The 19,602-nt window shown below is 41.6% G+C and overlaps 1 protein-coding gene across 10 annotated transcripts in view; it reads left to right on the top strand.

Annotated features, from left to right (window-relative positions):
• BAZ1A (bromodomain adjacent to zinc finger domain 1A) overlaps nucleotides 1-19,602 on the top strand; it is a 116,065-nt gene that overhangs the window by 45,742 nt on the left and 50,721 nt on the right. For all 10 annotated transcript variants that reach the window (XM_084792349.1, XM_084792350.1, XM_084792346.1 and 7 more), the window contains one exon: nucleotides 17,511-17,654. In XM_084792349.1, coding sequence (XP_084648475.1) covers nucleotides 17,511-17,654 — 144 coding nt within the window. The remainder of the gene's footprint in view (nucleotides 1-17,510; nucleotides 17,655-19,602) is intronic.

Genomic DNA, 19,602 nt, shown 5'->3' on the forward strand with positions numbered 1-19,602 from the left:
GTGGAATTCTTCTCTCTGCTTTGGCCAGCTGGGTTATAAGTAGACTGTTGCCACCCACTGTGCTGCCATGCCTTCATCACCATGTCCTCAAAGGTCGCTTTTTATCAGATATTGTCACAATAAGACATACATGGAAAGAGAGGCTAGTTGGAGAAGTGATGGAAGCCCTGATTTTAAAGAGGGTTGGGCAAGGCTTAAAGTAGAGAATTTTTAAAAAAGATTTATTTATTAAGTATACAGTGTTTCTGCCTGAATGTATGTCTGCATGCCAAAAGAGCATCAGATCTCATTATAGATGGTTGTGAACCACCATGTGGTTGTTGGGAATTGAACTCAGGACCTTTGGAAGAGCAGGCAGTACTCTTAACTGCTGAGCCCTCTCTCCAGCCCCCAAGAAGAGAATCTTAAGAAGTATTTAAGTTGCTTTAAAAATATTTAAGGTGTGTGTGTGTGTGTGTGTGTGTGTGTGTACCAGGTCTGAAGACAATCTTTGGAGTTGGTCTCTCCTTTTACTATACATGTCTGGAGAATCAAACTTAGGTCCTCAGGCTTGGGAGCAGTCACCTTTAGTGGCTCCCTGGCTTTCCACTTTCCCTTTTCTAAGACTCAACTATAGTTCTTTATGAGGTGTGAAATAACATGATCTACTTTATATGCATGCCCTGTTTCTGTGAGACAATCAGCAGAAACACCGAGCGCCTCCTTTGTGCCAGATGCTGACTCAGGCTATTGATGTAGCATGAACCCCAACCACCAAGCAAACATGTATGTTACTTCTCAAAATGCCAGACATGGTCCTTGCCTCAGTGCCTTTGCACTTGTTCAACTTGAAAATTTTCCCCATATATCAAAATGGTGACATTTACTTTTCTTCATGTGTTTCCTTGCATTCTCGTTTTGGAGGCCTTTCACTTTCCATCTGAAATTCAGCATTTCTTTGTCCCAACACTTTAAACTTTTTATTTAAAATGATGAAGAAGATGTGAGAAAAGAAAAATGATATTTTGATTTTCAGCGATTGGTGAGATGTAGAAGTCTGGTCGCCTTTGCCCAGATTGTACTGCTTGGTTTCATGGACATACTGCTTATGTTTTCATGAGGACCCTACAGGCCAAGTCCTGGCCTGGACTTCGTACATATGAAAGAGATTAAGATTTGCCTGAGTTCAGTTGAGAGAGAGGAGTGTGTGTGTGTTTGTGTGTGTGTGTGTGTGTGTGTGTGTGTGTGTGTCTAAGGGATGCACACACACATAGCCTGTGAGAGTTGGTTTTTTCCTACTATGTGAGCCCAGAGGACTGCACTGGCTTTGGTAGCAAGCACCTTTCCCCATTGAACCATCTTGCTGACCTTAACTTTGTAGTTTTATTGGAAGTCCGATATTGATAGTGCAAGGCTAAGGCTTAGAATTACACACACTTCTTTGGAAGTCATCTCAAAGATAAAAATGAGAAAGAAAATGTCAGAGAAAGAGAGGGGGAGAGGAAGAGGAGGAAAGGAGAGGAGGAGAGAATTTTGCATTTAGATACTGAGGAAGTTACATTACTTTTAACTCAACAGTCTGCTAATATTCTCATTCTCTCTCTCTCTCTCTCTCTCTCTCTCTCTCTCTCTCTCTCTCTCTCTCTCTCTCTCTCTCTCTCTCTCTCTCTTTGAGACTGTGTAATAGCCCTGGCTCTCTTTGTAGAACAGGCTGGCCTCAACTCACAGAGATCTGCCTGACTCTTCTTCCTGAGTGCTGGGATTAAAGGTGTGTGCCACCACACCCAGCTGAATTTTTCTTTTTAAGCAAAGGCTGTAACTCACTTTGTAGAGTGCTTCCTGGCATGCAGGAGGCCTGTGTTTCATTATTAGCATGGCATGAAGTGTGCGTGTGGTAGAGGTAGAGGGATCAGAAGTTCAAGGCAGTCCTCGCTGACACAGTGAGTTCATGGCCAGTCTGGGCCACATGGACTTGAACTCTTTAGACTCAGGGGTTACTGTATTTGGTCTTATCTCTTTTCACTTAAATTTTAGCTAAAATATATAAACAAACTTAATAGATTAGAATTGTGGCTGCCACCTACCTGCCAATTACCTGCGTAAGTTTTGGCAAATTATTTAAAATTACTTGTCTCTCACTGGGAAGAACATGCAGAGAAATGGGATTAGGGTCTTTTGTGATATTGAAAGAGGTAAATACTCTGGATTGGCTCATCTGAATAGTCACTTTTTATTTGCCTCATTTACCTTTCTTCCCTTCATTTTTTATTTTATTTAATTTAAGTATGTGGGTGTTTGCCTGCACTTATGTCTGTGTACCACATGTGTGTCTGATGCTCTCTGATGCTAGCAGATGGCATCAGATCCCCTGGAAGTAGAATTACAAATGGTTGCGAGCTGCTGGGTGGGTCTTGGAGCTCAAACCCAGGGCTTTTAGAAGAGTGAAAAGTGTTCTTGTTTTGTTTTTACTGATACAGGGTTTCTCTGTGTAGCCCTTGCTGACCTGGAACTTTCTCTATAGACCAGGCTGTCCTCTAACTCATGGAGATCTGCCTGCCTGTGCCCCGGAGTACTTCAATTAAAGGTGTGTGTCATCACCCGAAGCCTATAACCAGTGTTCTGGGCCATCTCTCTAGCCTGCCTCATTTATTTTTACTTATCTTCCTTTTGGCTCAAGTGTGCTTTAAAGTGTTCCTCTTCCCTACCAAGACTTTCCCCCACCAAGAGATCAGATGCATTCTGTATGGTGTGGTTATAGACAACTTTCCACTCTGAAATAAGCAGTCAACTGATTTTTAGGCTGTTTGTGATGACGCATACCTTTAATCTCAGCCTGTGGGAGGTACAGACAGGAGAATCTCTGTGCCTGCCAGAGCTACATAATGAGACCCTGTCTTGCAAAAAAATCAAACAAAAAATATAAAACCTTTGCTTTGCTATGGCATAGCAGGAAGACCAGCTGACTGGCTAAGATAGGGAAAGAAAGCCAGAACTGTTTGGTTTTTCACCTTCCCAGGCCTGATCACCTGGTTTGCAAGCCACATGCTCACATATTTTTTTCCTCTACTACTTCACTGTCTATAGAAAAGGACTAGTGGTCTTGTGAGAAGAATATTCAATTGGAAGCCAGATTCTTTGTGGCTATATTATATCAGTAGGCATGAGAGAGATTTTACTATCTTTATAAATGTAGACACAGAGATCAAAAGAAGTTAGGTGGTTTGGGGGTATAGTTATTCAGTATATATATATAGGGACAGGGTTTCTCTGTGTAGCCTTGGCTGTCCTGGAACTCACTTTGTAGACCATGCTGGCCTTGAACTCACAGAGATCTGCCTGTCTCTGCCTCCCTGAGTGCTGGGATTACAGGGGTGCACCCCTGCGCCCACATATATTTCTTGACATTGGAGTTAGAATAGTGAACCAAGCAGGCCTGGAGCCCTCATTCCAGCCTTAAAAGTACAGAATACAAGAAGTTAATTCAAATAGCATCGTTTTTCAACTTGTCTCTTTGATTTTTGAATTCTGTCATTTATGTCCAGTTACATGACTCCAAGCAAGAAATTGAAGCTTTAGACTTTTTAAGACTTATTTTACGCCAGGTCATGGTGGCACATGCCTTTAATCCCAGCACTTGGGAGGCAGAGGCAGGCAGATCACTGTGAGTTTGAGGCCAGCCTGGTCTGCAAAGCAAGTCTAGGACAGCCAAGGCTACACGAGAAACCTTGTCTCGAAAAAACCAAAAACCAAAAACAAACAAAAAAGATTTATTTTAAATTCGATGAGTTTTTGCCTGCATACATATCTATACACTACACGTGTTCTTGGTGCCTGTGGAGACCAGAAGAGGGTGCTGGATCCCCTGGAATTGTAGTTATAGATGGTCTCTGAATGCTGTGAATCCAACTTGGGGTCGAAGAGGAGCAAATGCTTTTAACCACTGAGCCATCTTTCCAGCTCCATCGTTTAAAAGCTATTAAATGAATCTTAGCTATGTAGATTTGCCTCACAGGATGCATGGACACAATGAATGTGAATCTTTTTAATTGTATTATGTATGTGATATTACTATTTTATGTATAAGTGTCTTGATAATACTTTAATGTCTTAAATTAGGGGCTGTATGGTTTTTCCTCTTCTTCCTCCTCCTCCTCGTTCTTCCTCCTTCTCCTCCTCCTCCTTCTGATAAGGCTGTTGCAGTTGCCTATAGCATTCTAGCTTGGAATCAGATTTCCCTCTTGGAGCCCCGGAAGACTTTGGACACAGATAGCTAACTCTCCTTGTAGTCCTGTGAAATGAATCATGGATCACACTCACCTGGTACTCTCTCAGAGAGAGGAAAGAATACTGTGCATCTAGGAAAGAGTCACAGCTTCCTCAAATGCAGGAAAGAACAAGTAGCTGCCAGCAGGGGCATGGTAGTGCACACTTGTAATCCCAGCCCCAAGAATGCTGAGGCAGGATGAGCAGGAGTTCAAAGCCATCCTGGGCAACATAGTGAGACCCTGTATAAGCAAGTAAAGAAGTGCTATAAAACTTAGACTAAACTGAAGCAAGGTGCCTAGAGCGAGCATCTATCCATAGAAATACTAATTGGAGAACAGATTTATTTAAGAATAAGTTAATAGCTGGGCATGGTGGCGCACGCCTTTAATCCCAGCACTCCGGAGGCAGAGGCAGGTGGGTTGCTGTGAGTTCGAGGCCAGCATGGTCTACAAAGCAAGTCCAGGACAGCCAAGGCTACACAGAGAATCCCTGTCTTGAAAAACAAAACAAAACAACAACAACAACAACAACAAAGAGTAAGTTAATAATTTCAGGCTGGAAACACTTTATTTTTATGTTTAAGATAATAATTCTATAGGTAGTCTTCTTGAAGAATGGGCAATAGCAATTCTTTAGACCACACATATGAACTTAAAGTGAGCTGAAGATCCAGGATTGGCCGGAAGGTCACTGCTTGGTGTTTATCCATGTGCCTTACCTGTGTGTAGACTGTACACACTACTCAAGAACTTACTAACCTAAATCTCATCCTAAAATTAGAAGATTGGTGTTAATAACTCTCACATTATAGGCTCACTTTTATTTTTGGTGTATGTGTGTACGTGCACATGTGAAGTTGACATCCAGTGTCTTCCTCAGTCACTATCTACCTTATTAGTGTGTATGCATGCATGTTTGTTCAAGTGTATGGTTGTATGTGCATGTGTAGGTGAGGCGGGGTTGATGTTGGGTGTCTTTCTGGAGCTCATCAACTGGATGGCCGGTGACCTAGGCATGTGTCAGTATTTGCCATCCCCAGCACTAGAGTTGCAAACGCATTGCACTTTCTCTTTTATATGGGTGCTGGGAGTCGAACTGGGCTCATGTTTACACAGTAAGCATTTTATTGACTGAGTCCATTTCTCCAACATATATTTTTTTGAGACAAGGTCAAATGTCAGACTTGGAAGTGTAGTGGAGATGACTTTGAAGTTTGAATCTTCTGCTTCAACCTCCAAAGCCCTGAGAATTATAGGCATCAACCAGAGTTTCTGTTTTGTTGTCGTTTAGGTTACTTATTTTATGTGTCTCAGTGTTTTGTCAGCATGTGTGTTTGTACAGCACTTGCATATCTTGTGCCTTTTGGAAGTCAGAAGGTGGTGTTGGATTCCCTGGAACTGGAGTTATGAAGGGTTGTGAGCTACTGTGTTGGTGCTGTGAATCAAACCTTGATCCTCTGCAAGAGTATCATGGATACTTAACCTCTGAGCCATCTCTCCAGCCCCTGCCTTCCAGTGTTTTGTTTGTTTACTTACTTTGAGACAAAGTCTCACTATGTAGCCTCTGGCTGGCCTGAACTCACAGAGATTACCTGCCTTTGCTTCCCAGCTGCTGAGATTAAAGGCGTGCACCACCATGCCCAGCCCGGACTACTCAAGTTTTGAAGTGTATTCTTTGGGGCTGGCTGCTTTTGGGGGTTTTGGTTGGGGTGTGGGCAGAGGTCAACTTCTAGAGACCGGCTCACACTGCCCTGCAATTTCCTACTAAGTGGATCCTGAGCCCCTGGGGACCTACCTGTCTGCAGCACTGAGATTACACATGGCAGCATACCTTTTTTTTTTCCCCAAAAATTTAACATGGCTTTTAGGTCTCGTGTTTGCATGACAGATATTCCACTGACTGAGCTGGCCCCCAAGCTCCTGAAGCTATTTTTTGTTGTTTATCTTTGGTCATAGGTATAGGTAGCTTTTGTCAATTTGTACATGTAAATATTTGAATGACTGCCATGGCAAGACTAAGGAAGATACATAAAAATGACTCCTGGTTCTAAGAGTAAGGTTTGTGACTCATTAAAAGATATAAGCTGTTTCAAAAGGCATATAGTTAAGGTGTTCTGGGAGCTGTAAGAGTTCATAGTAGATTTGAAACAATGGATGGCAGAAGGTACTGCTAAAGTGTACTGACAGCACCAAGAAGTGACCATTGATGCCAGAGGAGAAGCTAGAACAAATACTCCTGTAAGTATACTGGCCTATACTTGGTAGAATTAGAACATTATAGAACTGAAAACATACAAGAATATAGTGAGCCTGTAGGCCAGGCAGGCCAGGCACAAGGTGCTTTCATTTAATTCTCATGGTCAGATTGATTGACTCAGTTTTTTTGTTGTTGGTTTTGGTTTTGGTTTTGATTTTTCAAGACAGGGTTTCTCTGTGTTAGCCTTGGTTGTCCTCGAACTCACAGGATCTGCCTGCCTCTGCCTATGGAGTGCTGGGATTAAAGGCATGTGCCACCACACCTGGCTTGACTAAGAGTTTTTAGAAAATGTTTATGAGTTTCTTGTTTTGTTTTGTTTTTGAGACAAGGTTTCTCTATAGCCTTGGCTGTCCTGGACTAACTTTGTAGACCAGGCTGGCCTTGAACTTACAGCGATCCGCCTGCCTCTGCCTCCCGAGTGCTGGGATTAAAGGTGGGCGCCACCACCGCCTGGCTCAGAGTATGAATTTTTAAAATCTGCTTTTTCTATTTTAAAATAAGATCTTGATAGCTCTCTATCCCCACTTCTCTACACATAAATACATACACACACAATGATATTTGGGAAGCCCTAGCTATAAATCAAAGTATAGGTACAGAATATAGGTGCAAATATAATTCTGCTGTATAATTTTACCTATTAAGATAATATATGTCAGGCTGGTGAGATGGCTCTTCCAAAGAATCCAGGTTCAATTCCTAGCATCTACATGGCAGCTCACATCTGTCTGTAACTCCAGCTCCAGGGGATTTGGTACCCATGATGCAGACAAAACACCACTGCACAAAAAATAAAAATAAATAAATCATTAAAAAATATGTCAAAAGCTGGGCTTGGTACTGTTGGGGACAGGCTATATGGCCAATGTTCAGCCATCTTGTCAGAGCCTACACCTTTAGGCTCCTATTTCTCCAGCAGTCTGTCATTTACTAGAAACCAGCTGACCCTGTTGTGGTTTATTGTGGGGGATGGTCATTCTAAGACCCCCGAACTCATAGTAAGAGCTATTCCTTTCTGGCTATAAACTAGCTTTTCCAGTAAGACTACTGGTAAAATCAGATTAAAGGGCAGCTGCCTGCGAGCAGTAGTTCCGGGAACTTTTTCCTGACTAACCAGATCTTTTACAACTTCCCTTTCTCTCTGGAATTTCTCCCTCTTCTGTGATTATATCAGCTGTGAAAGTAGACACCTGCTGGAGCATTCCAGAGTCAGGTATCCATAGCAACCCTCGCTTACGCAAATACCCATGCCCGAGTGCCTATAAAAACTGTGAAATTTTTCAATAAACGGGGCTTGATCAGAATCCAGACTTGCCCTTATTTCTTTGTGTCTCCTGTCCCCCCCCCACCACTTGTCTGCCCCCTCCACAAGTACCCATTGAAGACCCCGAGGCTGGATCATGGTACCACATACTTGTAATCCTAGCACTCAGGGAGGCAGAGGCAGGCAGATCTCTGAGTTTCATGCCAGCCTGGTCTACAAAGCGAGTCTAGGACAGCCAAGGCTACTCAGAGAAACCTTGTCTCAAAAAACAAACAGCCGGGGTGGTGGTGGTGGCGCATGCTTTTAATCCCAGTACTCCATAGGTAGAGGCAGATGGGTCCCTATGAGTTCAAATGCAAAAGGAGTCCATTTCTCAAATGTTCCTTTCAGAAACACCACTGCCAAATTATATATATAGTTTACATTTTTTCTGTATTATACTAATTTAAAAAATAGCAAGCCAGTTTTTCACTTAGGAACGGTTTAGATGAATCATTATGTCAAAATTCTTGGCATGGTAGCACATCTGCACTTTGAAGGCTGGAGCAGCCTAGAGAGAAAACAAAAAGCAAACCTACCAGGGCGCATAAACGTTTGCTGTTTTGAATTGTAGAAACCGATTAAACTGTTGGCTCCTTAAGACCATCACTGGATTAGTTACCTGAAATAACTCCTTTCCTTTCCTGCATGCTTGCTTTGTTTTTAGATAGTCTCTCACTATATTGCCCACGCTGACCTGGAGCCCTTGAGCTCAAGTCCTTCTTGCCCTCAGCCATCTGAGCTTCTGGGACTATAGACACACACTGCATACCTAGCTTAAGCTGGCTGACAGACTTTCCTAACTTAGGTTAAATAAGCACCATAGCAGATTTAGATTTGTACCACAGCATTTAACTGATATCTAGGGGTCTCCTAAATATGATCCCTGTACTATCTAGGCTTGTTTTAAAAGAATTCTAAAGGAGATTTTATGTATATGTGTATATGCATGTATGTATGTTTACTTTATATTGAAGTTAGAAGAGGGTATGAGACTCCCTGGCACTGGGTAGTTGTAAGCTGCCTTGTAGGTACTGAGAACCCAATGTGGGTCCTCTACAAAAGCAGTATGCACTCTTAATTGCTGAGCCGGTTCTCCAGCCCCATGGAGTTAACGTTGTTGTTTTTTCCTAGATAGGATTTCTCTGTGTAGCCTTGGCTGTCCTGTACTCACTTTGTAGACCAGTCTGCTTTCCAACTCACAGAGATTCGCCTGCCTCTGCCTCCCAAGTGCTGGGATTAAAGGCGTGCCCTACCATGTCCAGCTTGGAGTTACCCTTTTTTTTTTTTTTTTTTTTTTTTTTTTTTGGTTTTTCAAGGCAGGGCTTCTCTGCGTAGTCCTGGCTGCCTGGACTTGATTTGTAGACTAGGTTGGCCTCGAACTCACAGGAACCCACCTGCCTCCTGAGTGCTGGGAGTAAAGGCATGCCCTACCATGCCCAGCTTGGAGTTACCTTTTTTTTTTTTTTTTTTTTTTTTTTGGTTTTTCAAGGCAGGGCTTCTCTGCGTAGTCCTGGCTGCCTGGACTTGATTTGTAGACTAGGTTGGCCTCGAACTCACAGGAACCCACCTGCCTCCTGAGTGCTGGGAGTAAAGGCATGCGCCACCACCACCACCGGCCTGGAGTTAACTTTTTAAAAAATATTATTTAGTTTTAAAAAAGCATATGCTGTTATACTTCAATATTGTTTTTCAAACTACCTTGGAAAATAAATATTGTAGAATTCTTTTAGCCTTGTAAGTATATCAATTTTAGCATCAAATGATGACCTAGAGGCTGAAAACAGTGGTGCTTGCCTGTCGTCTCAGAGCTTGAGGCGCAGAGGTAGGAAGGTCACTGCAAGATGAAGCCAGCATGGTCTGTTGTGAATTCCAGTTGCCGCAGCTTCATGTAAACAGGCTCTGTCTCAAAAAAAGGGAAAGGGAAAAGGTGACCAACACACTAATACTCTTAAGTTTTTAACTATTAAAGTATATTCTCAGTAACTTGAACTAATAAAAGAAAATTTGCACAAACACATATAATGCAAAGAGTGGGTACTCAGGATATGACATAACAAGAAATTAGAAAAATGAACGTTTTCTCTTGGAAGTCTGAGTGCATGATCTCAGTGTATGTGGAGGCCAGGGGTCAACCTTGGGTGTCACTCCTTGGATGCCATCATCATACTGTTTGAAACAGGTCTCTCACTGGCCTGGAGCTCACTCACCACATAGGCCAGGCTGGGGGCAGAGAGCCCCATCGATTCCTGTCTCTGCCTTACAAATCTGGGCTTACAAGCATATACCTCCTTGTCCAACTTGCCCCCCACCCTCTGGGTGCAGTGAACTTTAATTGACTCATTACTTATTGGACTGTATTTATTAATGAACTTTATAATTTGAGAGAGTAGGGTTACCTGAGCCCCTCCCTTTCTTCCATAGGGCTAGTATGGAAGCTGTGAGGGGAGATGTTCAGTGTTGGGGTCTGTGTTGGGACAGAGGCTCCCCAGCAGCCAAGGGCTTCTCTTGTCCTTTCATATTCTTGTTGGGGTGAGTGGTCCAGGTTTCTTACTCCTTGGAGTCCATGTGGTCCATGAGGACCATGTGGAGCCATGAGGTCCACTGCCCTCTGGCTATAGCCACATTTCTTAGGTCCTTCACAACTTAAGCTTTTACGTAAGACTATAACTAGTCTTCAATCCCATCAGAGACCTGAGAAAGATAAATATTAACTGAGTAGACAGGAAGTACAGAGCAAGCAGCTTCCAAAACGATATCATACCAGGGATGCGTTTGATAAAGTGGTCATTGAAGGCAATGCCAGCACCAGCCATCGAAGGTGGAAGAATGGGTGTCACAGTTAAAGTCACAGAAGATAACCTGGTTCACAGTATAGCTAGCCCAGGGTGTCCTTAGCCCTCAGAGGCCTGCTCTACCATCTTCTTGATGCCATTGTGTCTGACTATAGAAATGACAGAGACAGCTGCCTGGACAGTAACCCAATATTCCTCAGCAATGTTGGGGCTTTATCTTCAGCCTTCTGGCCCAGTAGGAGTTTTTGTGAAGCAGGAATTATGAAGGATTGCCTACCTTGTCTTGGAAAAGCTTGGCAGTTGACTTGCTTGTGTCCAGTTTGTCTAGACAATATGCAGTCTGCAGTGGAGGCAAGAGCAGTTTCTTGCCCAATGGCTAGCTCTGCCACATTTGAAGCAAACTCCGTTTGGAGGTTCTTTGATGCTCATTCTCCTCTTTGAAGTAGAATGGGGGTGCTGCCAGAAGCTGATATGTCTCACTGTCAGAAAGCCTTTTATTAATAAAACATCGTTAAATGCCATGTTCTGTAGCTTGCTGAGAATTTTGAAGACCAACTGTATATAGTATATCTAAATAGGCAAATGTTGCTTGTTTAAATAAAGCTTATTTCTGTGATTATCTAAACTAGGAACTACGCATGACCGTAAGTTTGACTACTAACTAGCATTTTTAAATTATCCTAAACAGTTTGTAATAAACACTTTCAAAAGGACTGGAACTTTACTTTGTATTTCTAAAAGAGTTGTGTGAGTACAATAGCTTAAACAAGAGTTGAAACATACATATAGAATGTTACAACAACAATAACCTTAAATTTGTATCAATATACAAAAATCCATACCAATGTAAAATTTTTAGCTTAGCAGTAGCTGTGTGGTTTAAGAGTAGGTTCTACCCTTTTATCCTATCATTGTTATGTCCCGCCCTCTCTTTTGTTTTCTTCCCCCACCCCCACCCCCAAAACAGTCTGGCTCAGGAACAGAGAGCCAACTAACACATTCTCTCTCCTTCCCTCCCTTCCTCCTGCTCCCCCAAATAATGTTTTTAGGGATCAAACTCAAGTTATCAGGCTTGGTGGTCTGTGCCCACCCCTGCTGAGCTTTCCTACTAGCCCTTGTTTTTATTTTTATTTTTGAGATAGACTCTTTCTATGTTGCCTAGGCTGGCCTCAACTCACTTTGTAGCCCAGGCTGGCCTTGGCTTTGGGGTTATTCTAAAAGTAACATACATAGTATCCATTATTTTCATCCCTTATTGATTTATTTCTCCTATATGAAATTAATACTTGTAATCAGAATTAATATTTTATATTTATCATTAGCATCTTAAAATTAAAATTGCTATTTTGAGATAATTATTGCTTCACATAAGATTGGACAACAATAACTTTTTCCCCAATGATATTATTTTGCAAAATTACGGTTAATAGCACTGCAACAAGGATATTGACACTGATATTATTTGGAGAGAGCTAATTTCCCATTTTCTGAAACAAATATGACTTAAAATCTATATTGCTGATATGAATTATTTTGTAAATCTCTCCCTCCCCCCCCCCTCTCTCTCTCTCTCTCTCTCTCTCTCTCTCTCTTTTGAGACAGGGTTTCTCTGTGTATCCCTGGCTGTCTTGGAACTCACTCTGTAGACCAGGCTGGGCTTGAACTCAGAGATCCCCCTGCCTCTCCCTCCCAAGTACTGGGATTAAAGACGTGCTGGGATTAAAGATGTGCACCACCATGCCCGGACTTCTAAATGTTTTTTCACCTCAAAAATCTTTGGACTCTGGAACTGAGAAATAGGAGCAAGTGGGATTTGAAAGACATAAGCTATTTTTTTTGTGTGTGTAAATCTATTAGATACTTGGCATTTTGAATGATTAACAGTGAGCTAGGTGAAGCCTAGCCAAGATTAGGTTGGTAAGGAGTGGTCCCTGTGGTTTGGGTGTGATACATAGTTACAGCAACATTGACACCAGCTAATGCAACTGATATATTAAATACTTACTACATTTTAGGCCATGTCTCCATACTATACTGGCTTCCTTTTCCCCAATTCCTCTGTAAGGAAATAGTTATTCTTTCTGTTGGTTTTAATTTGATCAGCACCTCAAATTCTTGCAACTCTGTAGGCCCTATTGTGGCTAGACTGTTCCCTCTGGTGATCCTGCACCACATGTGTCTAGGTGTTCAGTGGGCTTGGCTTCTCCCTCTCATGACTGTCACTATCATGGGCTCTGCCATTGAAAAGTGCTACTAGTCACAGGTTCCCTGAAAACTTCCCTACACTGACATGTGAAGACTGGGTAATGCAGTGTGGATATGAAATTTAAGTCTTCAAAGTGAGTGCAGTAGCCAGATCCTGTCAAAAAGTGAAAGGAAGAAGAAAAAAGGGAAGAAAGGAAATAAAAGTCAATCTACTTGATTGCTTTCATGTCTCCACATTCCAGAGTCTTATCAGTCGACTATACCACTACCTAGCAAGTTTTGATATGACTTCTCGCAGTGTTTCCTGTCCTCTTTAGAAACTGCTTATTTCTACCAGCTTGCAGATACTTAGATACCATTTTGATTTGCTGGCAAAGTGAGTGTGTCCATTAAATTTCTTCCTAGACTTTTCGGTTAGGATAATAACACGAGTTTCTTTTTTGTTGTATAAAAATTACCATTTTAATCATTTTTAATTGTGAAATTCAGTGGTGTTCACAGTGTTGTATAACTGTCACCATTTCCAGAACATTTTCATCATTCCAAACAGAAACTCTGTACTCATTAGGCAATAACTTCCTTTTGGCCCTTCCCCCACCCCTAGTAATCTTTACTCTACTTTCTGTCTTTATGAACTTTATTATTTTATATACATCATATAAGCAGGCTCAAATATTTGTCCTTTCATAGATATCACACTGAATATTTTCAGAGTCCATTTGAATTACAGATTTATTAGAATGTCGTTTTTTTATGTCAGACTATTGTGTTGTGTTTATATAACCACAATTTGTTTATCCATTCATCTGTTAGTGGACTTTTTGGTTGATTCCATGTTTTGTCTGCTGGAAGGACTTGGTGTTAAAGTATGTAAATTCTTTTGTTCAAATTAAAAAAAAAATTTTTTTAAGTAGAGTTGGTTGTTGCATGATAGCTCTATGTTTGACTTAGTGGGGAAATGGAAATTCTGTTTTCTACAACATCGGCACCAGTTCTTATTTCTCTTCAGCCTTACCAGTACTTGTTAGTTTCTATGTTAAATTTTGCTTTTGAGATAAATGCCACCTTACTGGCAAACCTGTTACTTGCTGTCATTTTGATTCTGTGCTTTAAGATGAGATAAACATCTTTTTATTCGCTTTACCTTTTATATCTTCTTTGGACAAGTGTCTACTCAGACCTATTAATTTTTTAAAAATACACTGTTTTCTTTCAGTGGTAAGAATCTTCCCATATTTACTCTATTTCAGGTTTTATAGAATGAGTTAAGAAACATTTTGTATTCAATTTTTAAAAAAGATTTGTTTATTTACTTATTTATTGTGTTTATATGTGATGGCCTGTATGTGAGCATGGGCACTACATCCATTAGATCTCTTGGGACTGGTGTTAAAAACTGCAATGTGGATCCTGGGAACTGAATTCCAGTCCTCTGACGGAGCAGCAACCGTCCTTAATCATTAAGATAGCTCAGTAATTAAGATTTTAAAAAATTTTAAAGAATTATGTGTGTGTGTGTGTGTGGGTATGTGCACATGAGTGCAGATGCCTGAGGAAGCCAGAGGTTTAGGATCTCTTTGGAGCTGGAATTACCGGCAGCTGCGGAGCTTCCTGATGTGGGTGCTGGAACTGAACTCAGGATCTCTGCAAGAGCATTAAGTGCTGTTAACTGCCGAACCATCTCTCCAGCCCCTTTGAAAGATTTATTTATTTTAGATTCATCTTTATCATTTTAAATGTGTGTGCATGTGAGTTCCTGCACACAAATGCAGGTGTCTGCAGAGGCCAGAGGCCCTGGGTTCCTCTGGAGCTTGAGTTACAGGCACCTGGGAGCCAGCTGATAGCAGTGCTGGGAACTGAACATGGCTCTACCGCAAGAGCAGTATGCATGTCAGCTGATGAACCATCTCTCCAGATATTTATTTTTTTATTATTTCTAGAAGAGCTAGCAAACGAATAGGCTTATGAATGCTGATACAAACACACACACAGAGACAGAGAGAGAGAGAGAGAGAGAGAGAGAGAGAGAGAGAGAGAGAGACCGCTTTGTTCGTTGAATGAGACAGTCAAATGAATAGCACAGTATCTAACATGGACCCAGCTTTTTCTCAGAGAGCAGAGATATGGCTCATTGCTAGGTATTTATTTGCATGCTTTATTCTTCGTAAGAGCTCCCCTAGATTACTTGGGAGTTGTAGAGAGTCAGTAGTGTTCGCCCTTTCTTCTTAATCACTATGTTCTGCCTTTTTTTTTTTTTAATGTATATGAGTGTTTTGCCTACATTTCTGTCTATATACCATGTTAGAGATGGTATGTAGCTGAGGCTGGCATTAATCTCATTTTCTGTGCTTCGGCTTTCGTAGTGATGGATTACGGGCACGAGCCTCAATGTCCACTTTATTATTTTGTTGTTGTTTCCTCAATAATGGTTATCTAGCAATTGATGGACATTTGAGTTGTTTCTATATTTTGGCTCTTATGGACATGCATGTACAAGTGGTTTTTTTTAATGCATTGTGTGTGTGTCCCTGTGTCCATGCACTGATGCCACAGTTCACATGTGGAGTCAGTGGACAGCTTCCAGGAATAGATTCTTACCTTCTACCATCTGGACTCAAGGTTGAATTCAGAAAGGGAAGGAAATTTTACTGAGTGAATGATACCTGGCCATGTGAAAAATGGTTTGTCTTTTTCTTTTTTGGTTTTTCAGGACACGGTTTCTCTGTGTAGTCTTGGCTGTCCTCCACTCACTTTTTAGATACTAGCCTCGAACTCACAGAGATCCACCTGCCTCTGCCTCCTTGAGTGCTAGGATTACAGGTGTGTGCTGTCACCACCCAGCTGCTTTGTCTGTGCTCATGTGTGTGTGGTGTGTGTGGTTTGTACTTGTGTGGCTACACAGATGAGAAGTTGAAAGTAGATTGATTTCAAAGCTATAAATGAAGTTGGGATAAGAAGAAGTATGGAAATAGCAGGTAACAAATTTTTTCTGTCACTGAAAGTTGACACAATAGTACTGGGATTAAATAGTATTCTCATTAGTAAATGAGTCAGAAATTGGTCCTATACAATCCAGATAATATGTGCAGAATAAAAGAAGCCAGGTTAGGACCGGGTATGTGTCTTATGGTAGAGTATATGTACGATGTTGGGTTTGCTCTCCAACACTGTAAAATAACAACTATGATAGCAGTAATTTTTTGTTTTGTTTTGTTTTTAATTAAGAAAATACCAGAATAGTGGTTACAGAATTAGGGAATACAAAAAATTCCCAGAGATAAGAAAACACACTAGATTTATAGTAATAATAAAAAATGTGGTCAAGAGACTTTCAGAATGTAAAAATATTGGATCTTTGAAGAACTATAAGATTCATTTTGTATGAACATATACCAATATTTTATTCTCCCCCCCCCTTCCTTCCGTCTTTCTTTCTTTGGACACTGGGTTTCTCTATGTAGCCCTGGCTATCCTGGAATGCACTCTGTAGACCTGCCTCTGCCTCCGAGTGCCAAGATAAAAGGCATGTGCCACCACCACTGAGCCAATATTTGATTTTTTTTTCTCGTTTTTTGAGACAGGGTTTCTCTATGTAGCCTTGGCTGTCCTGAACTCACTTTGTAGACCCGGCTGGCCTCAAACTCACAGTGATCCACCTGCCTCTGCCTCCCAAAGTGCTAGCATTAAAGGTGTGCACCACCATGCCCGACAATATTTGATTTTTTTAAAGCAGTTACTTTAGAGTGTAGTAACTGGCTGGGTTTGGTGGCACATTCCAGCACTCCAGAGGCTAAAACAAGAAGAGTACCAAAAGTTTGAAGCTAGCCTCATCTACATATTGAAATTATCTCTAAAAATAAACAGAGTTTCTAAGAAAGGCAATTTAGACTCACTAGATTTAAAAAGATAGGTGACTTTATTAATCATAGTTCTCCAGATACAAAAATAGAACATATATGTGCTGGTACAGATAGAGGAAGAAGAATTGGCTCTTAGGTTCTAAATGCGTAACTCTCACAATTGGCTACCTGACAAGTGGATTACCAGGCACTGGGAGTGTAGCATTGCGGTCCATACCGAAGGCAAAACCAGAAGGCTGACGGTGCAGTTCTCAGTCTGAAACTGAATGCCTGCCTGAGAACAGTGGGAAGGCTACTGCAGGAGCCAGAGGCCAAAAGATCTTGGAGTGCTCTTCCAAGGGAGAGTAGGGTATCCTAGGAAGGACACGAATTTACCTTTTAAGTATGATATGGGGAGAGGCTAATTGGGTTCTACTTGCCAACATGGAATCAGTCCCACTGATTCGCACCTCCTCCTCCTCTGGAAACATTTAGAAGTCCTGCTGTTTTGTTACTGTTACTATGTGCAGTACTGGGGCTTGAGCTTAGTGTATGCTGGCAGGCACTGGACTAGCGGGGCCACGTCACTAGCCCAAGAATCCTGACCAATTGAGTTTTAAAATTAGATGTCATTTTCCTTTTAATTAAATTATTTAGTCAGTTATAGTCTCAAACAGATCTACTGTAGCTTATGAATGAGTTATGGGTTACAGTGCTAGTTAGATGTGTCTCTCTTAGACCTTTTACAGCATAGGCACATTACCCATCTGACATGAAAATAAATAGAATTGTTCAGAATAACAGACTTGTGGAAATGTTGAGTTGTAAAATGTCATACGATTTTCATTTTGTGATTATTTGTTTCAGGCTGCAGTGTAGAATCCTGGAAGTCCTCCCTCCATTACATCAAAATGGTTTTGCTAATGGGCATGTGGGCAGTGTTGATGGAGAGACTATTGTCATCAGTGACAGTGATGACTCAGAAACACAGAGCAGCTCTTTTCAGCCCGGGTAAGTAGTTTGTAGTTAGCATCAGAGTGGTGATCATCTAGTGAAATATGCTTTTCTTTCTTGCCTTTCCTTTTCTAGTCATTCTGTGGTGTACCATCCATAAACAATCTATTTCAACAACATGTTAGAATTTTCAAAATGTAAAACCTAGTTAACTCTCTAATTAGCTGCTTAAGAATAGTCTCCTTTTCCAGGTGTGACAATGCACGCTGTTGGGCTACATAATGAGACCCTGTCTTCAAAAACCAAAATCAGACCAAACAGTTTGTTTCTTAGGTTCTGGGGATTGAACCTAGAGCCTCACAGGTTTGGCAAGCACTCTACCCACCTCTAAGATGTTCGTGCAACTCTGGCACTCACTCACTCTTCTGTTGTTTCCAGAATGTAGCCATTCCAGACTGGCTTCTTTCACTATAGATTATGCATTTAGGTTCTCACTGGGTTTCTTTGAATAGCAGGTTGATAGCTTGTTTCCTTCTTGCATGGAATATTGTTAAGTGTGCTGATGCATGTGTGCTACAGCTTGTATGGAGGTCATAGGATATATGGGAGCCAATGTTTTCCTTCCACCATGTGGGTTCTGGGTGTGGAACTCAGGTCCTTGGGGGAAAGTGCCCTTGCCTGCTGAGTCATCTCACTAGCATAATATTCCAGTCTTTCTATACTATTTTCACCAACCTATTGAATGAAATTTTTGTGCTTCCATGTGATAGCAATTTAAAATAAAAACTAATATGAACATATATGGCATGCTTTTGTGTAGATGTAAGATCCACATTTGGGTAAATATCAAGGAGTATGAATGCTAGATTACATAAAAATGTGTTTACAACCAGGTGCAGAGGCCAGCCTGGTCTATAAAGTGAGTCCAGGACAGTCAGGGCTGTTATACAGAGAAACCCTGTCTCAAAAAAAAAAAAAAGTGCTTAAATTTTTTGTTGCTAAATTTTTAAAAATGCAAATGTATGTTCACATGATATTTGGAGGCCAGAGGACAGCCTTAGGCCCTGTTCCTCCTCACATGCCACCTGACTTGATTTTGGAAACAGGTTCTCTCATTAGGACCTGGAGCTCACTGGGCAGAGAGCCATGGAGCTTTGCCCAGTACTGGGATCACACATGCAGGCCACTGTATCCAGCTCTGTTACATGGGTGCTGGGGACAAATGCAGGTCTCTATGCTTGTGCAGCGAGCACCTACCCTCTGAGGTAGCTCCCCATCTCTGGTATTGAGTTTCAGTCTTCAGTGCAGCTATGCCATTGTCACCAGCAGTGAGTGGGGGCCTCTGCTCCTCTGCATCCGTGCTGGTCAGACATTCTTACTGATCTAGGTCCTGTCTGTTCTAAAAGCCTCGCTGCCATTTATTTTCTCTTTCCTAGTTACAATTGGGTTTGTTTTGTTGTTTTGTTTTTTCAGGGTAGGGTTTCTCTGTGTAGCCTTCGCTGTAGACCAGGCTGGTCTCAAACTCACAGCCTGCCTCTGCCTCCCGAGTGCTGAGAGGCTTCACTGCCTAGACTTGGCTTCCCTAAAACTCTGTAGACCAGGCTGGCCTCAGGCTATCAGATCTGCCTTACTTTGCCTTTGAATGCTGAGATAAACGGTGTGTGGCCAGTTTTTCTTTAATTCCTTTTATAGATTGGAAGCATAGCTGGGTGAGGTCTTGCCCTGAGGTCATCACTCCTTTATTCCATTTACCGTCAGGCTTTTCTTTAATCTGCTTATCTCCTTGAACACAGAACTTAACTCCTTCCACTTCCTGGTGCCCCCTTTCTCCTCAAAATGGATGTTTTTATATTTTTTCCTTGCTCAGTGTGCTCCTTTTTATTACAGATGTGCATAAGAGTGAATACTAGCTGGGCGTGGTGGCACAAGTCTTTAATCCCAGCACTCAGGAGGCAGAGGCAGCAGATCACTGAGTTCCAGGCCAGCCTGATCTACAAAGAGAGTT

The sequence above is a fragment of the Acomys minous genome (assembly GCF_964271855.1).
Source record: "Acomys minous genome assembly, chromosome: 8".
Classification (NCBI taxonomy): Eukaryota; Metazoa; Chordata; class Mammalia; order Rodentia; family Muridae; genus Acomys; species Acomys minous.